The sequence below is a fragment of the Phocoena phocoena genome, chromosome 17 (genome assembly GCF_963924675.1).
Source record: "Phocoena phocoena chromosome 17, mPhoPho1.1, whole genome shotgun sequence".
NCBI lineage: Eukaryota > Metazoa > Chordata > Mammalia > Artiodactyla > Phocoenidae > Phocoena > Phocoena phocoena.
In genome coordinates, this window is record NC_089235.1 from 20,834,161 (window position 1) to 20,856,949 (window position 22,789).

The 22,789-nt window shown below is 40.5% G+C and overlaps 1 protein-coding gene across 2 annotated transcripts in view; it reads left to right on the forward strand.

Moving 5' to 3' along the window:
* The window catches only part of ZFHX4 (zinc finger homeobox 4), a 156,022-nt gene that overhangs the window by 124,929 nt on the left and 8,304 nt on the right, over window positions 1-22,789 (forward strand). For both annotated transcript variants that reach the window (XM_065895202.1, XM_065895204.1), the window contains exons 4-9: window positions 556-624; window positions 8,741-8,857; window positions 15,359-15,492; window positions 15,719-15,919; window positions 16,672-16,789; window positions 17,322-22,712. In XM_065895202.1, the coding sequence (XP_065751274.1) occupies window positions 556-624; window positions 8,741-8,857; window positions 15,359-15,492; window positions 15,719-15,919; window positions 16,672-16,789; window positions 17,322-22,712 (6,030 nt within the window). The remainder of the gene's footprint in view (window positions 1-555; window positions 625-8,740; window positions 8,858-15,358; window positions 15,493-15,718; window positions 15,920-16,671; window positions 16,790-17,321; window positions 22,713-22,789) is intronic.

Here is a 22,789-nt window from a genome sequence, read left to right on the forward strand (position 1 = left end):
TGGGGATAAGTTTAGCAAACCAGCAAACATTGCCGGCACTTCTGCTCTGGAGCTCACCTAAAAGATCAGAATAAAGATGTGGATTTATTGATGACTTGGACGTATTCTTCAGGTTTCTTCAAGTGCTTGTTTTTTGCTTTGGTCTCTCACATCAGCTACCATATACTGAGCATTATTTTTTTCTTTTTTTTGGTACCTTGACAGAGAAGTAAAAGTATGCTCATAGTTTATGTAATGTGCCATTGTCATTATAACATGTAGGCTTGGCCAAATAACCAAGTGGGAAAAACCAGAATGAGCCTTTCTTGTTTCCATATTTTATCTGTATTATTAAACTTGCTGTGTGCTGCTGATTATTGAGAGCTAGATCTAATCTTGCCACTCCCTGGGCTCATTTTTCCAGCCACTAGGATGTAAGGTGTGCCAGAGATTCACCTGAGTTCTGCCTGAGGCTTATCTCTTTGAAAGCCAAATTTTGGGTTCTTGTGATACTGGCTGACACTGCAGAGCTGAACATGGCATGCTGATTACCTTTCACTCTGATGTCCTCTGCAGAAACTGCCTCTTTGGGAGCCAGGACCTGTGAGGATGATCTTACAGAGCAGCAGTTGAGAGCGACCTCAGGTAATTGGTCTTATTCTTGTCTGTCTTGAATGAGCTACATTTGTTACTCTCATAATTTATGTAATGAACTATCTCTGGAACTGCTCTAATTAGAACTGATCAGATCCCTTATACAAATAATTTAAATCTTATATAGAATATATCAATATTATATATAATAAATTGAATATTGGCTTGGCCAAAAAGTTTGTTCGGATTTTCTGTAAGAGTGGACGAAAACCCAGACGAACCTTTTGGCCAACCCAGTATGTAATAAATAAATTAAATCAAATGTAGCCAATATTTGGATGCATATGTAAAGCAATTTCTTAAAGAACAGGTAACTTATGCTGGATAATTTCTCACATCTACATTTACACACAATGAAGTTTTACCTAAATGGTCAGTTTTACACAATGTATAAGTCAATAAGCTGGGTATTATTTTTCCCCAAGTCAAACAACCTGGATGGTGGAGTTAGTTTTGGTAATTGATGAGTTGATTGGATTTTTACTGCCCTGTCAATACAATCACTAGTTCCTGTGCTTTGCATGCTTATGTGTGTGGTAAAAGATGGAGACTATGCCTTCTTAGCAGCATTATATTCAGATGATTTAAGGGGAATTTCACCCATGTTGCTACAACACACCTCATTTATTTCTGCTGTATAAACATGATTCCAGTTTCCAGATTTATACAGTTGGAATAATAATGTGTTATACAGAATAACAAAAAAATGATTATAAAAAGTCCTTCAGGGGCTTCCCTGGTGGCGAAGTGGTTGAGAGTCCGCCTGCCGATGCAGGGGACACGGGTTCATGCCCCGGTCCGGGAAGATCCCACATGCCGCAGAGCGGCTGGGCCCGTGAGCCATGGCCGCTGAGCCTGCGCGTCCGGAGCCTGTGCTCCGCAATGGGAGAGGCCACAGCAGTGAGAGGCCCGTGTACCGCAAAAAAAAGAAAAAAAAAAAAAAAAAAATCCTTCACATTCATAATGGGGTATTGAAATACTTTTAAAAAATTGCAAATGAGACCATTCCTCCAATATAAACTCAGGACTTCCCTCTTAAAAAAGTCTTCAAAGTTAAGTTTACCTTCACCTATGTGTGTCTCATGAATACTTTTTTATTTATAAGTAATTATTTTTCATATTATATATTATTTTTCCCTAGAAAACTACAGAACATATTTAAGCTAAAGTAGCATAAAATCAGTTCTTCCTCCTCACTTCAAGCCAATCAAAAAATTGCATTAATGACTAGATTGAAAGTAATAGGGCAAAAATCAAGACCATGACAAAAATATTAGACTAAAAGGAGACCGCTCCCTCTCAATACATTTCTTTATTGTTTTGTAAAAAAAAAAAGACACCAAAATTTACATCTTCGGACTTCCCTGGTGGTGCAGTGGTTGAAAGTCCACCTGCCGATGCAGGGGACACGGGTTCGTGCCCCGATCCAGGAAGATCCCACATGCCGCAGAGCAGCTGGGCCCGTGAGCCATGGCCGCTGAGCCTGCGCGTCCAGAGCCTGTGTTCTGCAACGGAAGAGGCCACAACAATGAGAGGCCCGCATAACGCAAAAAACAAAAAACAAAACAAAACAAAACAAAACAATTTACATCTTCACTTCAACCTCTCTGAGAAGCTTTATATTTAGATATTTCCATGCCTTCTGAATATTTTCATAGGGATGTTCTACAGGGAAGTCAAATATAACATATTCCAAATTGAACTTCTCTTTTCTGCAAAACCATTTCTTCTCCTCTTTTAATTGATGACATCATACCATAGACCTAGTTACCCCAAGCAGGAAAACTAGGAATCACCAGTTTAACTCAAAATTGCCAGGAACTATTGGGCATAGGTTATGAGTAAGGCAAATGAGTTCTCTCATTTTTAGACAATATTACTATACAAATAAATGTTATTTTCAGATTGCAACAAATGTGAAAAAAGAATTAAAAGAGGTAATGTGTAGAGCAGAGGTTCCCAAAGTGTGGGCCCCTTAAAAGCAGCATCAGCCCAATCTGGGAACTTGGAAGAATGCAGATTCTTAGGCCCCATCCCAGACTTACTGAGTTAGAGACACTGAGGATGGGGCCCAGCAGTCTGTGGTTTAACAAGCCCTCCAGGTGACAGTGATTCCCACTGAAGTCTGAGGACCCCACCTGTGTGACAGGTGATGTACTACCTTAGAAGCAGTGGTCAGAGAAGTTCTCTGATGAAATGCCAGGTGAGCTGAGTCCAAAATAATGAGAAGGACCCAATTAGGGGAAAGGCTTTACAGACAGAGGAGGGGAAGAAGTTGGTGATAGTCCGTGAAGAGAAAGAAGGCTGACCTGGAGAGAGATGAGTGAGTGGGGAGAACAATGTAAGATGACGTCATAAAGGTAGGCAAGGCCTGATTATTTCAACCACAGTAAGGGGTTGTTATGTATGTTATTTTAAGCAAAGTAGGAAGCCATGGCAGGCCTCAAACAGGAGAATGGCTCGATTTTATTATATTAAGGTATGCAGAATAAATTGTGGGAAAGCAAGAGCAAGTCTTCCCCAGTTTTGAGACCATTGCAAGATACAGGTAAGTGACTAAGGGTACTGACAATGGAAATGTAAAGAAATAGATGGATTTACTGTATACCAAATACTTTGGAATTGGAATTAATGGACTTGCCAATGGATTGTGTACATTAGAGAAGGAAAGAAAGAAGTCAATGATGACTCTTGCTTTTTGTGAATGGTGGTACCATTAACTGAGGTGGTGGAGACTGGGGAGAAACAAAGTGAAGTATGTTGAAAGGGGATTAAGAGCTCTGATCTGGGCATATTAAGTTTGATATGCCTTCCAGACATCCAAATGGAGATATAAAATTTAAAGCAATGGATCTGGATGAAATCATCTAGGGAAATCATTATTTTTCCTCAAATCAGACATTCTTTGTAGATAAGAGAATAGGGCTTAGGACAAATGCTGGAGACACTCCAATATTTAGATTTTTAATGGAGGAGGCCGCAGCAAAGGGGAATAAGGGGGAACTTTCAGAGGGGTACGATGAAAATCACAATAGTCTCATGCAAAGAAATTCAAGAAAGGGATGTTTTTCAAGGAGAAAGGAGTAGTAACATCTATTGAGCAAAGTTAAGTAAGATGCAAACAGAAAAGTGGCCATTGGATTTCACATCATGGAAGTCATTGGTGGCTTTGAGAAGAGGAATGGATGTGAAGCCAGGCTGGAGAGGGTTGAATAATGAATGTGATTTAGTAGAGAGAGAAGATGTGAAGCAAAAAACAAACCAGACCAAAACCAAACCAAACCAAACAAATACTCCTTTTAGGTTTTATTGAAGGGGAATAGAGGAATGGGAGAGAGTCTGGACTTCTCCTTTTCTTCCCCATTTTGCTTCCCAAATGGAACTCAGTGTTCCAACTAACAAGTATTGCCTGCCTTCTATAATTCCAGGCACTAGTCCTCGTGCTTCTGGCACAGTGACAAATAAGACAATCACTGTTTTCAATAAATGTGTACCTGTTAGAGAAAGTAGGTAATACACAGAGAATTTCCACATACTACCGTAAGTTGTTTGACACCAGTGCACAAGAAAAAGAAAAAGAAATTTATCCAGAAGCATTACTCCTAGTTCAATATTCGGGGAAGATTTTTTTGAGAAATAAGCAATTAATAATGATACAGTTAGCATTTTTTTAATACTTATTTTGTGTTTTGCTCTGTGCTGACTGATTTTTATACATTATAACAAATCCATGAGGTGGGTATTATTAACTCCAGCTTTACGTATGATGAAACTGATATTTCCCAAGCTAGGCTTAAAGGAAAGATGGGAATTATGCAGTGGAGAAAAGTTGTTCTAGATAAGAGAAAGAAACAGAGTGGTATGTCTTATAGGAAGGAAGAGGGCATTAACGACTATTGCGTGTGTCTAAACAGTGGTACACAAAATGTGGTCCTTGGACCAAAAGCTTTAGCATCACCTGGGAACTTAGAGATGTAAATTCTCAGGCCTTACTCTAAACCTACCAAGTCAGAAGTTCTAGGGATAGAGCCCAGCAATCTGTGGTTTAACAAGTCTTCCAGGTGGTTCTGGTGCCGTAAAATTTGAGAACACTGTACTTGAGAGTTAAGTGCTAGGTAGGAAGTGAAGAAAGATGAGACCAGATTGGTAGACAAGGACCGGCTATTCTTGCCCTGTACAGAAGATTGAGCTTTTTCTTTATGTGATGGCAGTCACTGAAAGATTTTAAGTAGAGAAGTCAAATTTAAGTAGATCATATAAAGGATAAATTTGGAGGAAGTGGGGACTGGACAGGGAGACAATGATGGGGCCCAGGAAGGAATTCTTGTAAGCCAAGAATCTAGAATATATGCTCCATAAAAAAAACTACAGATGTTTGAGTCACTAACCTCTGCTTCCTCTTTACACGGGCTTAAAAAGCATGTGGTGTTTTCCTTAGAAGACTCAGAGGGTTTCCAAACCCAAGTATAATAAAGCAATGGGAACCAAGCAAAACTGGTGTTCAGATCAGAGGCATGTCACTGAAGCCGATTTGCTTCGAAATTATATAATTTTGTAGAATAAATTGATAGTGATTTTCCAATCATTTTTTATTATTCAAAGGAAAATAAGCTACTCATTCAAAAACTTTTCTTTTAAATATAGTTTATGTGTATGTGTAACTTATAAGATCATCATTTTAGTATGATAAAAATGCTAGGGGAAGTTAACTGTACTGTACTTTTATAGTATATATGACTATAGTATTATTTTGTCTTCTTCCTATTATTTTGAAACGTTTTAAACTAAAAATGTTTTATCATTTATCTGAAAATTGGGAAGTTCTACTGTACCCTAATGTGCATTTAAGCATAACTACATTCATATCATAAAGTTTAACATGTGAATAGTATAGTTTTTATTTTCCATGAAGCAAAAGAATAATTGAAATATATACAGTGTGAATACAATATTATGAAATGCTATAATACTTTCATTATTATTAACATGTTAATAATTATTATTATTAACATGTAACATGTTGAAGAAATTTATTGATGAAAATGAAAACTGCTTTAGCAACTTTATTTGGGAATTTTATGTAATTTAGTATCCTTGTTTTGGAATTTTACGTAATTTCCCTCAGTTCTAAGACATCCCTTTAATACATTTAATGTCATATGCTGTTTTCCTTCTTTCATAAAATTGTCTTCCTTTTTTCATAAGCATCTTACATTTTATGGCATTTTACAGTTGATGAAATGTGGTACTTGAAAATTATTCAATAGAATGTAGCCAACTCTTGCCCTTAACCCCAAATCCAACCTACAAGGTTTTCTAGAAAAAGTGGTTTCTCCATGTGAATACTCTTGACTCTGAAGCCTATTTATAAAATGAATGTCAAATTTATTTCAAAAACTCTCTTTAAGAATGAAAGTGACTTTTTACTTCTGACTTGTAGGAAACTTTATGGTGTACATAAGTTACCCTTTGATTCTTTTTTACGTGATTAAAAATTCGCCAAGTTCTATGGCTCCAAAGAGCCTACCTGTAATAAACAGCTTTCGCCTTCAAAACCACAAAACAGGTCTGAATTGCTGGAGCATTAGAGCTAATTGACTGCCTACTTCAAAGGAAGAACAAGAAAAGTGTGGGCAGTCACAGAAGCAGAGGGAGTGCCAGCAAATCCACCTCTGGAGGTTATGAGCTGTGGCTTGGAGGAGCCGTGCAAAGTTATGGCCTCAGAACTGCTGTTTGCGATTAAGTTGATGGGGAGAGTCTATCCCACAATCTCTCCCTGCTGCTGACACAGAGTCTTTGTTCACATTCAGATTTCTCAAACTGTTGCCAGGGTCAGGCTGAGGTCAGACACCACAGTGATGTATAGAAGAACTTGTCTGGGAATTTCTCTCACACTTAAGACACATACCAGAAACATGAAGAAGAGGATCCTGCAAAAACTGTCTGATGAGACGCAGATGATACTGTAGTTTTTCTTTTCGTACCTTCATAATCTTCGTTTTCTTCTCCTGACGCATAATGTTTTATGAACATGAGTTGGCGATAGCCCTTACAATTTTCTGTCCCCTCCAGATAAGGACATTCAGTAGCACTCTGATGCTTCATTTTCCAGCCCTGGGGGAGAGGTCCAGTAAATCTACTCCAAGAACTCTCGCATCCCTTCTGCCACGGGCCGTCCGTAGGTCGCGGGCCTGACTCTGGATGTCACGTCACGTGTGTGGACTTGGCGGGGACACAGACTAATCTAGTCATGATCTCAGCCTCCCAGACTCCCAAACTGAGCCAGGTCGCTGTCCCTACCCAGCCTGGGACCCTGCTGGGAGGAGGGAGCCTGGGTTTGATCAGTGATTATCACCGACAGGTGAAAGCAGGCTACAGCCAGGAGGAGGGTTGATTCTTTCTTCTTCAAGTACAATTTCCACATGTATTGAAAGGGAAGCTGCCCCCAAACCCTCCGATGACCCACCCCTCCCCAAGGACCTCCCCTCTGCTTTTGTGCAGTGGCAAAGTGCAAATATGGAATCAAGAGATTTGTATGGTGCCTTTGAGGACTTAACAGTCGAAACAAACTCTGGTTTCAAATGTATTAAGCGTCCTTGTTTTTCCCCTTAGTTTTTTTTTTTGGAGTTTCCCCCATTGAGCCCAGAACTGGCCCCCCTCTGTTGTTTTCTGCTCTCATAGTTGTAGAGCATGGCTGGCAAGTGAGGCACTAAATAGCAATTTTTTCTTTTTTTTTTTTTTGGTGCTCAGCTGCTACATATGACAGTGGATATTTCATTCTGCTGTCAGAACGTTATTAAAAAAACATGGGGTGTGGAGAGGGCCATGATTTCCCCTTTCAATCACTATAGCATTTGCAATGAAAATTTTATGCAGTGTGTAATTTTCAGTTAATGCTTGACACTTAAAATGTCCGGAGCTGCGTTTTGTACGGTTCTTGAAGGGTTAATTGTATCATGTTCTCTGCATAAAAGCTCTGCTTATCAAAAGCAAATAGAAGAGTGTATGCAAATGGATGTCGATGACCTTTTGCCTTTCCAGGGTTAATTTATATGGTCATTAAAGATTTTATGAAATTGAGTAGCCTGGTGCTTCTAATCCCATTTTACCTTCTTCTCCTAATTTATGTAATTCCTACCTGAACAGGGAAATATGATTTTTATTTTTTGTGCTGCAATGAGAACAGCATGCCATGCTGTGGGGAGTTGTGAGTCTGGTTATCTAGCATTACTCAGATTGCTAAAAATTCATTAAAATGCGACATCAGCACAGTGAGAGACAAATGATCGCAGGATGAAAGAGAACAGTGGGCCTTTCACGGATTAGTGCTACACAGACCCAGCATAGAGGCTAACTGCATAAACAGATTAATCCACCAGCAGCGGCATAGCTAAGATTTACAGAATAATTAAATAGGGTTGAGTTACTATGAGGATTTCCATGTAATCTAGCTGGTGTGAAACCCGTGAATGAGGTGTGGGGTGATGTGGTTGTCATAGAAGTATACCTTCTTCTGTCCTACGCCCTGTATAGCTCCCCCTATAGAAAAAATAAAATAAAATCCCAGTATAACTGAAGTTTTGAGATCTCTGACAAATTCCAAAGAATTCCTCTGGGGTCTAAGGGCTGAAAGGCAGGAGTAACACCTGTCTTACATTTAACCCATCATTAGCACATTATTGAACTAAGAAAGTTTTCTGAGAATTTGGTTCATTCTGCCATTTATCCAAGTCCATGCAGCAGTGGGTTCATGTAGCTTAGAAGGTTCTACTATTGAAATTACAAAATTGCCTTACATCCATTTTTCAATCTTTTCTATCTTAAACTGTACTTCTTTGAAAAGATTTCTTTTTAATTTAGTATAGGCGTATTTTCTCAGTGGATATAAAAGAAGTTGCTTGAGATTAAAAAATAACAAAACAAAACCTGCATTGGTATAGCCAGCAGGTTCTAATAGTGACTTTTAATAAATTCGTGCTCTTTTTTGAGAATGAATGTCTGCAAATGATTCATAAATAACAAAGTTCTTAAATGGTCACATAGTTTATTTTCATGTGTGTTTTTCTAGGGTTTTCCATCCAACTGACTGGTCTGTCTTTCTTAACAGAAGAACAAAGTGAGGAGACAGAAGGAGCTATTAAACCTACAGCCGGGGCTGAGGATGATGAGAAAGACACAAGTGAAAGAGACAATAATGAAAGCAAAAACTCTAATAAAGACTCTGGTAAGATGCTAGAATCTTTCACCTTTCCTTCCCCCACCTCCATTCCCTGCAATCTGCTCTTCCTTCACTGCCCCCCCCCCACAAAGCTTATTAAAAGCTTTTATTCATTTTAAACTGTCTGAACATTCCCACTACTATTCATTGTATGTGCATTTTGCATGTGATTTCTATCAGTAGCCTCCCATTGACCTATTTTTAATCATAACCATCTGACAGAATAGATGTGGATAAGTTGAAGAATATTGCAGGACGACCAGCGAGATTATTTTTTAATCAAATCAGTTTGTGTGCTTGTAATTTTTTAAGCGCCTTTCATTAATCTTAGCTATACTTGTGATTCCTCTGATGGCATATTAATTTTTCATAAGCACAGGATTAGATATCACTTGAACTTTTTCATTCAATCACATGTGCTCCCCCCCTCCCCAAACCACATAACCTTAAAAATAAATGTTATTTTTCCTTGCTTTTTTACAACTTACACTCAGGAATTTGCCCTTTTTAAGGGCATCTATTTGAGGCATTTCAAACAAAATCCAGTGAAAAAGTTTACAGATGATTCAGCCTAAGAAGAGGAAATATCATTGAGAAGGGATTAGGTGCTGGGTAATTTTGATCTTCTAGAATAGACAAATCCCAGTAATGAAAGCTACTGTCTTTGAAAACAAACCTTCGTGTCATGACATTTACTTGTGCACAAACAAACCCTAGGCCAGCATCTGGTGTGGATACCTAAGGCTTTTTCTGTGTTTGATTTGGCAAATATATGACTTCATCCATGCTTTGTATGTATGAGATGGAAATCTATGGTCCCAATGAATATTACATTGGCTACTTTTGCTGTACGCTATACCTAGTTTTATTATGTTGGACTCATTGAAGCAGAAGAAGTGCTGAAACGGGTTCAAGCCTATTAGTTTCAGGTAGTCATCTATCTTTTCCTTGAATTCCAATGACAGCCGCATCTAAAGAAGCTTGTTTTCACTGTGAAGACATTGGGTTGGGCAGAAAATATCATTTTCACTCGCAAGTTTATTTAAACCTGAATTATCCCATATTTGTGATTCAGTCTTTGCATATCTAAGTTTTCCATTCCCTTCAAAAATTATTTGAAGGGCCTTTCTGATACCCACCCCACACCTTTCAATGCTGAATTTGTCTCTGGAGTCCAGTGAGAAGAGTGCCATTTAAATTTGCGTCTAGGATATAGTGGCTAACATATGATTCTAATTTGATTTAAACAAAGAAGATCTAAGGTTGGTTTTGAGCCTAAAGCAATGTAAAAAAAAAAAAAAAAAAAAGATGCCCTAGCTGTATATTAATACAGTTCCTGAGGTCACTGACAAGGAATTTGAAGTACCCTGTGATCAGTTAAGGTCAAGGGTAGTGCCATCTAAGCTTCATTTGAAAAGAATTGGCAATAGCAAGGAAGTCAGTTTAGGTCTAGGATGGACCTCATCAAGGCTAGCTGATGGACTGCTTCAGGGAGGGCAGGATTCTGCTGCCTTCAGTGGTGATTTTCTCACAGTGGTGCCAAAAGAGATTGCAGACCATACACCCACCCAACTCCATTCTTCAGAAGAATGTGTAAAACACACAGGACATTGGTGTTCGTTGAGCGTTCACGTAATACATAGGAATGTGACATTGTGCTTGGCTTTAAGTAACTAATACCTTGTAAAGGATGTGTTGTGGGAATCTCTTGAAAATGGTTCCAGTCTCACCAATGAGGCAAGAGTCTTACTTGGAACATACCACAGATGCAAGGGCTCTATCTCCACCAGCCTGGTTTACTGCTCTACATAAATAATGGGCTCAATCACTCCTTAACGGCCTGATGAGTTATTGTCTTTTCTTGGGCATCTAATTGTACCATCTAGACAGGACTCGGCATGTGAGAGGATACAGACCATTGGATAATGATAGTTTTCTAAAACACATTTTTATCCCTGCAGAAACGCCTCCCCAACTACATCTGTAGGGATAAAGATGGGCTTTCATACCAACTCAGAGCAATTACTGAGATGCTAATATTTAGCCTTGAAACCTCTCAGACACCGAGACAGTTATTATTGACAACTAACATGAACTTTTAACAAAGTTTTCTATTTTCTACATTGAATCTGATTAGGTGAAAAAATTATTATGTGGATTTTTTTCCTTGTAAGTATTTCTAATGACTGAATGAGCACTTATGTATATATTGGTTTTCTTCCTGATGTCAGTGATAAATGTCAAAAGTACTGGCAAATTTATAAGTTAATCACTATCTTAATGTGTTAGATGGGAAAACAGTGTGACCCCACTTTAACACAGAATTTTTTAGACAGGAAGGAATTAACACATGTTAGGAATATGATGTTTGTATAAGCTGTTGTACCGTGTTGCTGACATTAATCTCTAGGACTAGAGCTTTCAAAATGAGACTTGGCAATATGCAAGTTATATTTGTTGAATATTCATTCATAATAGAAAAGCCTCCTAATGCCTCATTTATATTGTCATTTAAATCTAGTGCCACTTTAGATTAATTATAATCCAAATTATAGCTCTGTACGCTACAAGAATTAATATAGAGTTTATCCAGATTAATATATTTGCATTGAAAATGTAATATGTCTCTGCCACGGCTAAGGGGACCACTTTTTAATAAGGGAGTAAACATGAGGAAAGATGGAAATTAACCTTCATTATTGCAATTAAAATTATCCTTTCATTCTAGTCTCATTAGAAAAAATACTGTACCGGTAATTATAATTTAGGCTTATTTGGAGTTGAATACCATCTTCTGTTATATCCAAGTTTTGTAGTATTCAAACTTTACCAAATACATTGATTCATAAATAATAACTCAGCATTTTGTTATTTTTTTCAAGATTTGCTTTGAGTACACATGTGTTATTGGATTTTCCTCACTTGTTATGAATATAAACCATTTTACAACCTTCTGTATTTTAGGGATTGAAAATTTATTAAGTAGGCAGCATCTGAATTGAAATGAATTATGTCATTTTTATATTAGTAATCTCATGCAAGTTAAATAATCCCATAACTGACAGATAATCATTGGCTCATTTATTTGGCAGTCCTTATTTGTAATTAAGCTTCATGTTTTAGTTAAAAATGCATTAAAATTACCTTTTTTTTTGAGGATAGTGTGATGGCCTTAATAACACAAAATGAATTATGATCTCATTTCAAAATTGTGTCTAAGGTAACAAACAGTGTTTATTTCAAGTAAAGTTGTAAGCATAAACTATGAATAATCAGAAAACTTAAAACCTTCCTAAAATTAATTGGCCTTTACTTAATATAAGATATTTCTAAGATAAAACAATTCAGAGAAAGACCCCAGAGTTGATTTCCTATAATTTACCAAGGAGGCCATAATACCTGAGATGGTACCCCTTTGAGTAGAAGAGGCATGAATGCATAAAATATAATGTCCCTCATTTTTGCAAGTAATCCTGGTGACCTGTTTTATCTTCAAGAGTCTGTTTTTGTCATATGTTATTGCATCTTAGCATTCTCTGCTGTTGCTGCTGCTTCTTATCAGTGACACACATTTCTGGGGTGCCTAGCTAGAGTTAGGGGGTCTAGACTTTATTTATAACTTCTTCTCAATTTAAAATAAGATGGTCTTTAGGAAGTTCCTAGCTTACATTAAGATCATAGTTTAATTAACTAAGTTAATTAACAAAAAAATCTCGAAGCTGACCCGTATATTGGGTGGAATACTATATCCAACACTTATTTCGATGGCTATGAAATAGTGACCCTAAAATTTAACTCTTGATGCAGCATGAATGTCCCTAAATTCAAAAGCAATTATATTCTTGATGATATTAATGTACATAAAAATAATATGGATTAATTATATCAAATATGTACACCAGTGTAAAGTCTTAGTAAAATGTTTCAAACCTTGAAATCAATGTTCTTTTAACCTTTATAGTACTACTATTAGAAGATATATGCTTATAAAAATAAGGCCATACTTATACATTGAATAGATTCAGAAGTTTCTGGAAGGTTTATTCTGTTTTTGATGTTCCTAAGGCCTGCAAGCAACAAGCATTGTAGAAATTCTCATTTACCTTGTGTGTGACAGTCTTTGATACCATAGGGAACTGGACCAATTTATTATCTGGTCATGTCTGATTCTCTCATGTACACAAAAGAATGATAGGGGAATATGACATAGTATTATTTTCTTAAGGAAGCATATTCTTACTCACTATTGGGAAACTTTTGAAGAAAAATCTTCCAGTCTCACAGGAAAAAAGCAGCTGATAGACATTTGCTGACTTAAATGACAATCATTTTCTACAACTTGATCTGACACCTGAATCAGTAAATTTTATTTGCAAACTTTATATATCATATTGTTTTCTTAAGTGTTTATTTATTTATTTATTTTTAATTTGATTACTTTATTTATTTATTTTTGGCTGTGTTGGGTCTTCATTTCTGTGCAAGGGCTTTCTCTAGTTGTGACGAGCAGGGGCCACTCTTCATCGCGGCGCACGGGCCTCCCACTATCATGGCCTCTCTTGTTGCGGAGCACAGGCTCCAGATGCGCAGGCTCAGTAGTTGTGGCTCACGGGCCTAGTTGCTCCACGGCATGTGGGATCTTCCCAGACCAGGGCTCGAACCCATGTCCCCTGCATTGGCAGGCAGATTCTTAACCACTGCGCCACCAGGGAAGCCCAGTGTTTATTTTTAACACTTTAAAAATGATAGCACAAAATATATTCTGCTTTGAGAATTTTGCTTTAGATGAAAGACATCTTTTTGATACCAGAATTAATTATGAAATAAACATTCTTGTTTTTGACATATCTTTGGATATCAAATACTTGGATATTGTTTAATAAATGTAATAAAATTATTTAGTCTATCTCAGATTTAAGTTCATCCAAATTCGATAAATTGTTTTTTCAAATATCTAGAAAGAACCTAAATTTCTCTAAGGTATCTGTATATATAGGACAAATGCACCAATTCAAATAAAATCTAGTGTTTGTAAATCTAGAAATCAGTAGCAGTGCAATTGGTTTGGAAATGTAACACTAATTCTGTACCTACCGCAAACCCCAAGGGAATAAATTATTGTCATTATGTCATTTAAATTCTAGTTTAATTTTGGTCTCCTCAGAGTCAGATTTACTTTTAAATTTCTTTCAGAGTTTGGGATTCCTAAAATTATTTATATGGTACAAAACATGCATCTCCATCCAGGAGAGGAAAATAGTGTATTTTTTGGTTCATTTTTACTTTGTTTCCATAACATCCTTGACCTTATTTTTAAATTAAAACTGGGTTATTTTGCAATAAGGTATAATTTGTTCATTTATATGAACCGTATGTGGATTGAAAAAAAATCAAGATAAATCTTCATGCACAGCATACAATCAGATTACGCCTAGACTCTATATTTACGCGGGGTCTGATAGCAATCAATGGTTTAGCTTCATTGCATTTCAAGATGTATTTGCACCCAGTTGTCCAGTGGTAGTGTCCTCACCCTGGAAATAATTTAGTTGCAAATTGACTGGAAGATGGTGAAAATTGAAAGTTAAAATTAGAAATACTCATAATAAACAGCAGAAAAAAGGTCAGATGATGCCGCGCTATGATGAGATTGGAATGGCTGGTAAATGAGGTTTTGTGTTTGTCGTGAGATGTATGTGACATGCCTACCCAATGTCACTGTAATATCCAGCCTCGCAGAGGAGATTATCGGGAAAATTGATGCTGGAAAGAATTTTCTGTTAGATTGGGAAATTAGAATCACACTCTCTCCTTTGATGTGTGTGAGGCTTCTATACATTATGTTGCTCATCTAGGCAAAATTTTAAACTATCTTTTAACACCGAATATTCAGATTAACCTCATAAAACAATTGTCTTCTTGATCTGGACTACAGTGTTATGTGCACAGCCAACGGCTGAAACATCTAAAGCAAAGAATAAATCACAAAAAACAGCAGTGGATATGTAATGTATAATTTTAAAATCCTACATTCACCACGTAAAAACACTGTTTTCATTTGTGAATTATAACTAGTCAGCTCTTCTCAGAATTTTGAAATGTTTTCAGTGTCCCGGAGTTTTAGAGAAGAGATAGGTAATTAAACATTAGCAAAAATAATTATTTTCTAAGTTAGCATTTGCGAATGGGAGTAGATTTGCTTTAGTGTGATAAAGCCGTACTGAGACACCAGAGAGCACGTGTTATTGATGAATCTTTCAAGGTCACCTACGGTTATCAAAATATAAGACAGGAGCACATGTTAAAATATATAAAGTCCACTTGGTTAGGGGACAAAAAGAAGTGTGATTTTTGTCTTTTGGGATTAGCATCATATAAAAGTGCTTTTCTGGTTCTTTGGTAATTCAGTGGATTTAGAGCCAGAGATATTTGGAAAACATAATTTTTCTGATATCGACATTGTTAGTCTTTTAAAATTGAGGTGTCCTATTCTTTTTTGGGAATCAGGAATAATCACACCAGAAAAGGAGCTAAAAGTCAGCGTGGCAGGGGGAACCCAGCCACTCGTGCTGGCAAAAGAAGAGGATGTGGCGACAAAACGATCAAAACCCACAGAGGACAATAAATTCTGTCACGAGCAGGTAAATGTTTTTTCTTTTTCCCTGTACTGTGTAAACATGTTATTATTATTATTATTATTATTATTATTGCCCTTGATAATTTTAGAGCCTCCAAACCATTCCATGCTGTTGAAATGTATGTAGACACTGATTGGCAAGGTAATTAACTCATGGTGTGACTTCTAATGCTCTGAAGTCATCAAAATCCATTAACTAATAGTGACCATGTTTATTCACTATTTTCCAGTTCTATCAGTGTCCTTATTGTAACTACAATAGTAGGGACCAAAGTCGTATCCAGATGCACGTTCTGTCACAGCACTCAGTGCAGCCGGTCATCTGCTGTCCCCTCTGCCAGGACGTCCTCAGCAACAAAATGCACCTCCAGCTGCATCTGACGCATTTGCACAGTGTGTCTCCGGATTGTGTGGAGAAGCTGCTTATGACAGTAAGGATACCAAATGTTTATGCATATGTGACATAATCTCTGTAAAGGTATCAACACAAAATCTGTAATTATTGTTTGATAGAAATTTATTTCTTCTGTGTAACAGCACCAAGCTCTTACTGATTGTGTGGTAGGAATCACAAGTAAAGGCCCATTTGTTGTCTCTCGTGCTTTGGAATAAACCCCAAATATGATACAAGGCATAGCTTATTCAATAACACAGATTTTGCTGACTTCTTCTCATGCCTGTAATGTTAATCAAATGATTCATGTGGGTACCTTGAGTTTCATATTTTCCTGGCTATCATTTCTTGCTTACAAAAACTTTCAAACCATATTTCTTAAATGTTTTCAATTTTTGTTGGAGTATAGTTGATTTACAATGTTGTGTTAGTTTCAGGTGTACAGCAAAGTGAATCAGTTATACATATACACTTATGGATATACATATCCACTCTTTTTTAGATTCTTTTCCCATATAGGCCATTACAGAGTATTGAGTAGAGTTCCCTGCTATACAGTAGATCCTTATTAGTTATAAACCATATTTTTTAATAAAAGAAAAGAAGAACACTGTATCACAATAGCATTGATCCAAAATTTGAAGGAAGAGCATTGGCCTGTAAGAGTCACAGAATGTCCCTGCTTTGGTTGGAAAGATGAAACTGGGATATGCTACTAAACAAGGGCAGATGTGACAGAGTCTGTGATTTCTGGGGTACCTTTGCCATGATCCCCTTTGGTTTTCACAGGTGCCTGTCCCTGATGTGATGATGCCCAACAGCTTGCTACTGCCAGCAGCCACCTCTGAGAAGTCAGAGCGGGACACACCTGCAGCCATCACAGCCAAGGGGGCCGGGAAATATTCAGGTATGCCAGCCTTGGACCAAGATCTGCACAAGACACACTCAGGGCCTTGCATCTGTGATGCTGGTCCAGCATTATTACTATCAAAGAATTTTTTTTTTTTTAAATCACAGGAGAAAAGAAGTATGGCATTTCCAAAAGCCCTAGTTTCTAAGGCATATTTAATATCTAGTTATCTGTAAACTGCCCTTGGGGGACCTAAGTATCAATGACCAGGAATATTTTTGTGTGTTCTAATTACTGAACATGCCAGTTATGGCCCTTGCTATCACGCTGCTGGTAGCATACTATAATTACCTTTGACTTATCTTCTTCCTTATGCTGAAATTCCTTGAGGTGAGGGGTGATTTCTGATTCACCTTTATATCCCCTGGGCCCAGTACAGTGCTTGCCATATAGTAGTTGCTCAAATAAATATTTCTTCAGCAACTCAATTAAGCAGAAACCTTTAGAAGCTCCTACTTAACAATATTCATTGGCGTTTGAACTGTAGACTTTCCTTCCTACAAGCGATGTTTATGCTTTATTGACACAGGTGAAAGTCCGATGGATGACAAAAGCATGGCAGGCCTTGACGATTCAAAGGCTGGTGTGGAAATAAAGAGTGAGGGGCAGAAACCAACTAAAGAACCCACAGAAGTGCCGGAATGGAATAAAAACAGCAGTAAGGATATGATAATCTCCGACACACTGCAGGATCAATTAAACGAACAGCAAAAACGGCAACCACTCTCTGTTTCGGACCGTCATGTTTACAAGTATCGCTGTAACCATTGTAGCTTGGCTTTTAAGACTATGCAGAAGCTTCAGATACATTCCCAGTATCATGCTATTCGGGCCGCTACGATGTGTAACCTGTGCCAGCGTAGTTTCCGTACATTCCAGGCTTTAAAAAAACACTTGGAAGCAGGCCACCCCGAACTGAGTGAAGCTGAACTTCAACAGCTGTATGCCTCCTTGCCCGTGAATGGTGAACTGTGGACAGAGAGTGAAACTATGGCCCAGGACGACCAGGCCCTAGAGCAGGAAATGGAGAGGGAGTACGAGGCAGACCATGAGGGGAAGGCAAGTCCAGCAGGAAGTGACAGTAGCTCTATTCCGGATGACATGGGCTCTGAACCAAAGCGGACCTTACCTTTTAGAAAAGGGCCAAATTTCACGATGGAAAAATTCCTCGATCCATCTCGCCCATATAAATGTACAGTGTGTAAAGAGTCGTTCACCCAAAAGAACATTCTCTTGGTCCATTATAATTCAGTGTCTCACCTGCATAAGTTGAAAAAGGTTTTGCAAGAAGCTTCCAGCCCTGTTCCTCAAGAAACCAACAGCAGCACAGATAACAAACCCTACAAGTGCAGCATCTGCAACGTTGCATACAGCCAAAGTTCGACCTTGGAAATCCACATGAGATCCGTGCTCCACCAGACAAAGGCAAGGGCTGCAAAGCTGGAGCCCAGCAGTCACGTGGCCGGTATGCACGGCGTCGGAGCCAACGTTAATAGTCCCAGCCAAGGGATGCTAGATTCCATGAGTTTAGCAGCAGTAAGCAGCAAAGATGCCCACTTAGATGCCAAAGAATTAAGTAAAAAGCAAACTCCGGAATTAATCTCTGCTCAACCTACGCATCACCCGCCGCAGTCACCAGCACAGCTGCAGCTGCAGCTGCAGCACGAGTTGCAACAGCAAGCTGCGTTCTTTCAGCCTCAGTTTCTCAACCCCGCCTTTCTGCCTCATTTTCCTATGACTCCGGAAGCGCTGCTGCAGTTTCAGCAGCCTCAGTTTCTCTTTCCATTCTACATCCCCGGGACGGAGTTCAGCTTGGGGCCAGATTTGGGCTTGCCGGGCTCTGCTGCCTTCGGGATGCATGGCATGACCGGAATGGCCGGGTCCTTGCTTGAAGACTTGAAGCAGCAGATTCAAACCCAACATCACGTTGGCCAAACTCAACTCCAGATACTTCAGCAACAAGCACAGCAGTACCAAGCCATACAGCCCCAGCTTCAGTCTCAAAAGCCGCCGCCGCCACCACCGCCACCGCAGCAGCAGCAGGCCGGCAAATTATTGAAACAAGAGCAAACCGCCGCGTCCAGTGCCGACTGCCCCATCATGAAGGACATACCCTCTTACAAGGAGGCGGAAGAGGTTGCTGAAAAGCAAGACAAGCCAAAGCAAGAGCTCATTAGTGAAGGCGAAGGGCTCAAAGAAGGCAAAGATGGAAAGAAGCAAAAATCCTTGGAACCGTCCATCCCGCCGCCCCGAATTGCTTCAGGGGCCCGAGGAAATGCAGCCAAAGCGTTACTGGAAAACTTCGGTTTTGAGCTGGTCATTCAGTATAATGAGAACAGGCAGAAGGTACAGAAGAAGGGCAAGAGTGGGGAAGGGGAGAGTACCGAGAAGCTGGAATGTGGAACGTGTGGGAAGTTGTTCTCCAATGTCCTTATTCTAAAGAGCCACCAAGAACACGTACACGGCCAGTTTTTTCCATATGGAGCGCTAGAAAAATTTGCTCGTCAGTACAGGGAGGCCTACGATAAGCTTTATCCCATTTCGCCATCTTCCCCAGAAACACCCCCGCCCCCCCCTCCGCCTCCACCGCTGCCTCCAGCCGCTCCGCAGGCTCCTTCCCTGGGGCCTGTGAAACTGCCAGGCGGGGTCTCCGCTCCGCTCCAAGCCCCACCGCCCACTCCCCCGCCGCCCCCACCGCCCCCACCGCCCCCACCTCCCCCACCTCCCCCTCCCCCATCTGCTCCCCCGCAGGTCCAGCTGCCCGTGTCCCTGGACCTTCCGCTCTTTCCTTCCATCATGATGCAGCCCGTGCAGCATCCTGCACTTCCTCCCCAGCTCGCCCTGCAGCTGCCCCAGATGGACACTCTCTCGGCCGATCTCACTCAGCTCTGCCAGCAGCAGCTCGGATTAGATCCCAATTTCCTAAGGCATTCTCAGTTCAAACGCCCACGGACAAGAATTACAGACGACCAGCTGAAAATCCTGAGGGCTTATTTTGACATCAATAATTCTCCGAGTGAAGAACAGATCCAAGAAATGGCGGAGAAGTCTGGCCTCTCTCAAAAGGTTATCAAGCACTGGTTTCGAAATACACTTTTTAAGGAGCGGCAGAGGAATAAGGATTCGCCCTACAACTTCAGTAACCCTCCCATAACAGTTTTGGAAGATATCAGAATCGACCCCCAGCCCTCCTCTTTAGAACACTACAAATCTGATGCATCCTTCAGTAAAAGGTCGTCGAGAACCAGGTTTACGGACTACCAGCTTAGGGTTCTTCAAGACTTTTTTGACACAAACGCTTACCCAAAAGATGACGAAATAGAACAACTTTCTACCGTTCTCAATCTGCCTACCCGGGTTATTGTTGTATGGTTCCAGAATGCTCGTCAGAAGGCACGGAAGAGTTACGAGAATCAAGCAGAAGCTAAAGACAATGAAAAAAGAGAACTTACTAATGAGCGGTATATTCGAACGAGCAACATGCAGTACCAGTGTAAAAAGTGCAATGTGGTTTTCCCCAGGATCTTTGACTTGATTACGCATCAGAAAAAACAGTGTTACAAGGACGAAGATGATGATGCCCAAGATGAAAGCCAAACCGAAGACTCCATGGACGGCACGGATCAGGTGGTGTATAAGCATTGCACAGCGTCTGGCCAAACGGAGGCACCCAAAAACGCTCCTGCCCCGGCGGCAAGTTCTGGCTCTGGGACTAGCACCCCGCTGATCCCGTCACCCAAACCGGAACCGGAGAAGACGTCTCCAAAACCCGAATATCCCACAGAAAAGCCAAAGCCGAGTGACCCCTTGCCCCCTTCTCAAGGCGCCAAACCAGCGCTGCTCTCAGCATCCACTTCCTCAGACCCGCCGCCGGCCTCGGCCGCTCCGCCGCAGACACCAAAACAACCCCAGCTTATGGGAAGACCTCCCTCGGCCTCTCAAACCCCGGTCCCTTCCAGTCCACTGCAGATTTCCATGACTTCTCTCCAGAACAGTCTACCTCCACAGTTACTACAGTACCAATGTGATCAGTGCACAGTTGCCTTCCCGACTCTGGAACTCTGGCAGGAACATCAGCACATGCACTTCCTGGCTGCTCAGAACCAATTCCTGCACTCCCCGTTCTTGGAACGGCCCATGGACATGCCCTACATGATATTCGACCCCAACAATCCACTGATGACTGGACAGCTGCTGAGTGGTTCTCTCACACAGATGCCCCCTCAGACCACTTCCTCCCACCCCGCAGCCCAGGCCACAGCTGCTGCTTCCCTTAAAAGGAAACTGGATGATAAAGAAGACAATAACTGCAGTGAAAAGGAAGGCGGCAATAGCGGTGAAGACCAACACCGTGATAAACGCTTGAGAACCACCATCACCCCTGAACAACTGGAAATTCTCTATGAAAAATACTTATTGGATTCCAATCCTACCCGGAAAATGCTTGATCATATTGCACGTGAAGTGGGGCTCAAGAAAAGAGTCGTGCAAGTCTGGTTCCAGAACACACGAGCGCGAGAAAGGAAGGGCCAGTTCCGGGCAGTGGGTCCAGCCCAGTCTCATAAACGGTGTCCCTTTTGCCGAGCCCTGTTTAAGGCGAAATCAGCCTTAGAAAGCCACATTCGCTCCCGGCACTGGAATGAAGGAAAGCAGGCAGGTTACAGCTTGCCACCAAGCCCTTTAATATCAACAGAAGATGGGGGAGAAAGCCCGCAGAAATACATTTATTTTGATTATCCATCTCTGCCATTAACTAAAATTGATCTCTCAAGTGAGAATGAATTGGCTTCTACAGTGTCAACACCTGTTAGCAAAACAGCAGAGCTGTCGCCGAAGAATCTTTTAAGCCCTTCTTCTTTTAAAGCAGAATGTTCTGAGGATGCAGAGAATTTAAACGCCCCTCCTGCTGAGGCTGGGTATGATCAAAATAAAACTGACTTTGATGAGACTTCGTCAATTAATACGGCGATCAGCGACGCCACCACCGGAGATGAGGGAAATGCGGAAATGGAAAGCACCACGGGAAGTTCTGGAGATGTGAAGCCAGCTCTATCTCCTAAAGAGCCGAAAACTCTCGACACTTTGCCAAAAACAGCAACCACACCCACCACGGAGGTCTGCGATGAAAAATTTCTCTTTTCTCTCACGAGTCCCTCAATACCTTTCAACGATAAAGATGGTGACCATGACCAAAGTTTTTATATCACGGATGACCCCGATGACAATGCTGACCGCAGTGAAACGTCCAGCATAGCTGACCCGAGTTCACCAAATCCATTTGGATCCAGCAATCCTTTCAAATCCAAAAGTAACGATCGACCAGGTCACAAGCGTTTCAGAACCCAGATGAGCAATCTTCAACTCAAGGTTCTCAAGGCTTGCTTTAGTGACTACCGAACTCCAACCATGCAAGAATGTGAAATGCTAGGGAATGAGATTGGTCTGCCCAAACGCGTGGTCCAGGTGTGGTTCCAGAATGCAAGGGCAAAGGAAAAGAAATTTAAAATTAACATAGGGAAGCCTTTCATGATCAATCAAAGTGGCACGGAAGGCACCAAACCAGAGTGTACCCTCTGTGGGGTGAAGTACTCCGCCCGCTTGTCCATCAGAGATCATATTTTCTCCAAACAGCACATTTCAAAAGTGAGGGAGACCGTTGGGAGTCAACTTGATCGGGAGAAAGATTACTTGGCTCCGACGACCGTTCGACAGCTGATGGCACAGCAGGAACTTGACCGTATAAAGAAAGCTTCGGATGTGCTGGGCTTAGCGGTACAGCAGCCAGGCATGATGGACAGCAGCTCCCTTCATGGCATCAGTCTGCCAGCAGCCTATCCAGGACTCCCCGGCCTCCCCCCAGTCCTTCTCCCTGGAATGAACGGTCCATCCTCCTTGCCTGGATTTCCACAAAATTCAAACAGTAAGTCATTTCAAGGAGGGTCTGTCTAATTAATTAAATAATATTAGGCAGCCAATGACATGCAACCAAGAACAGGG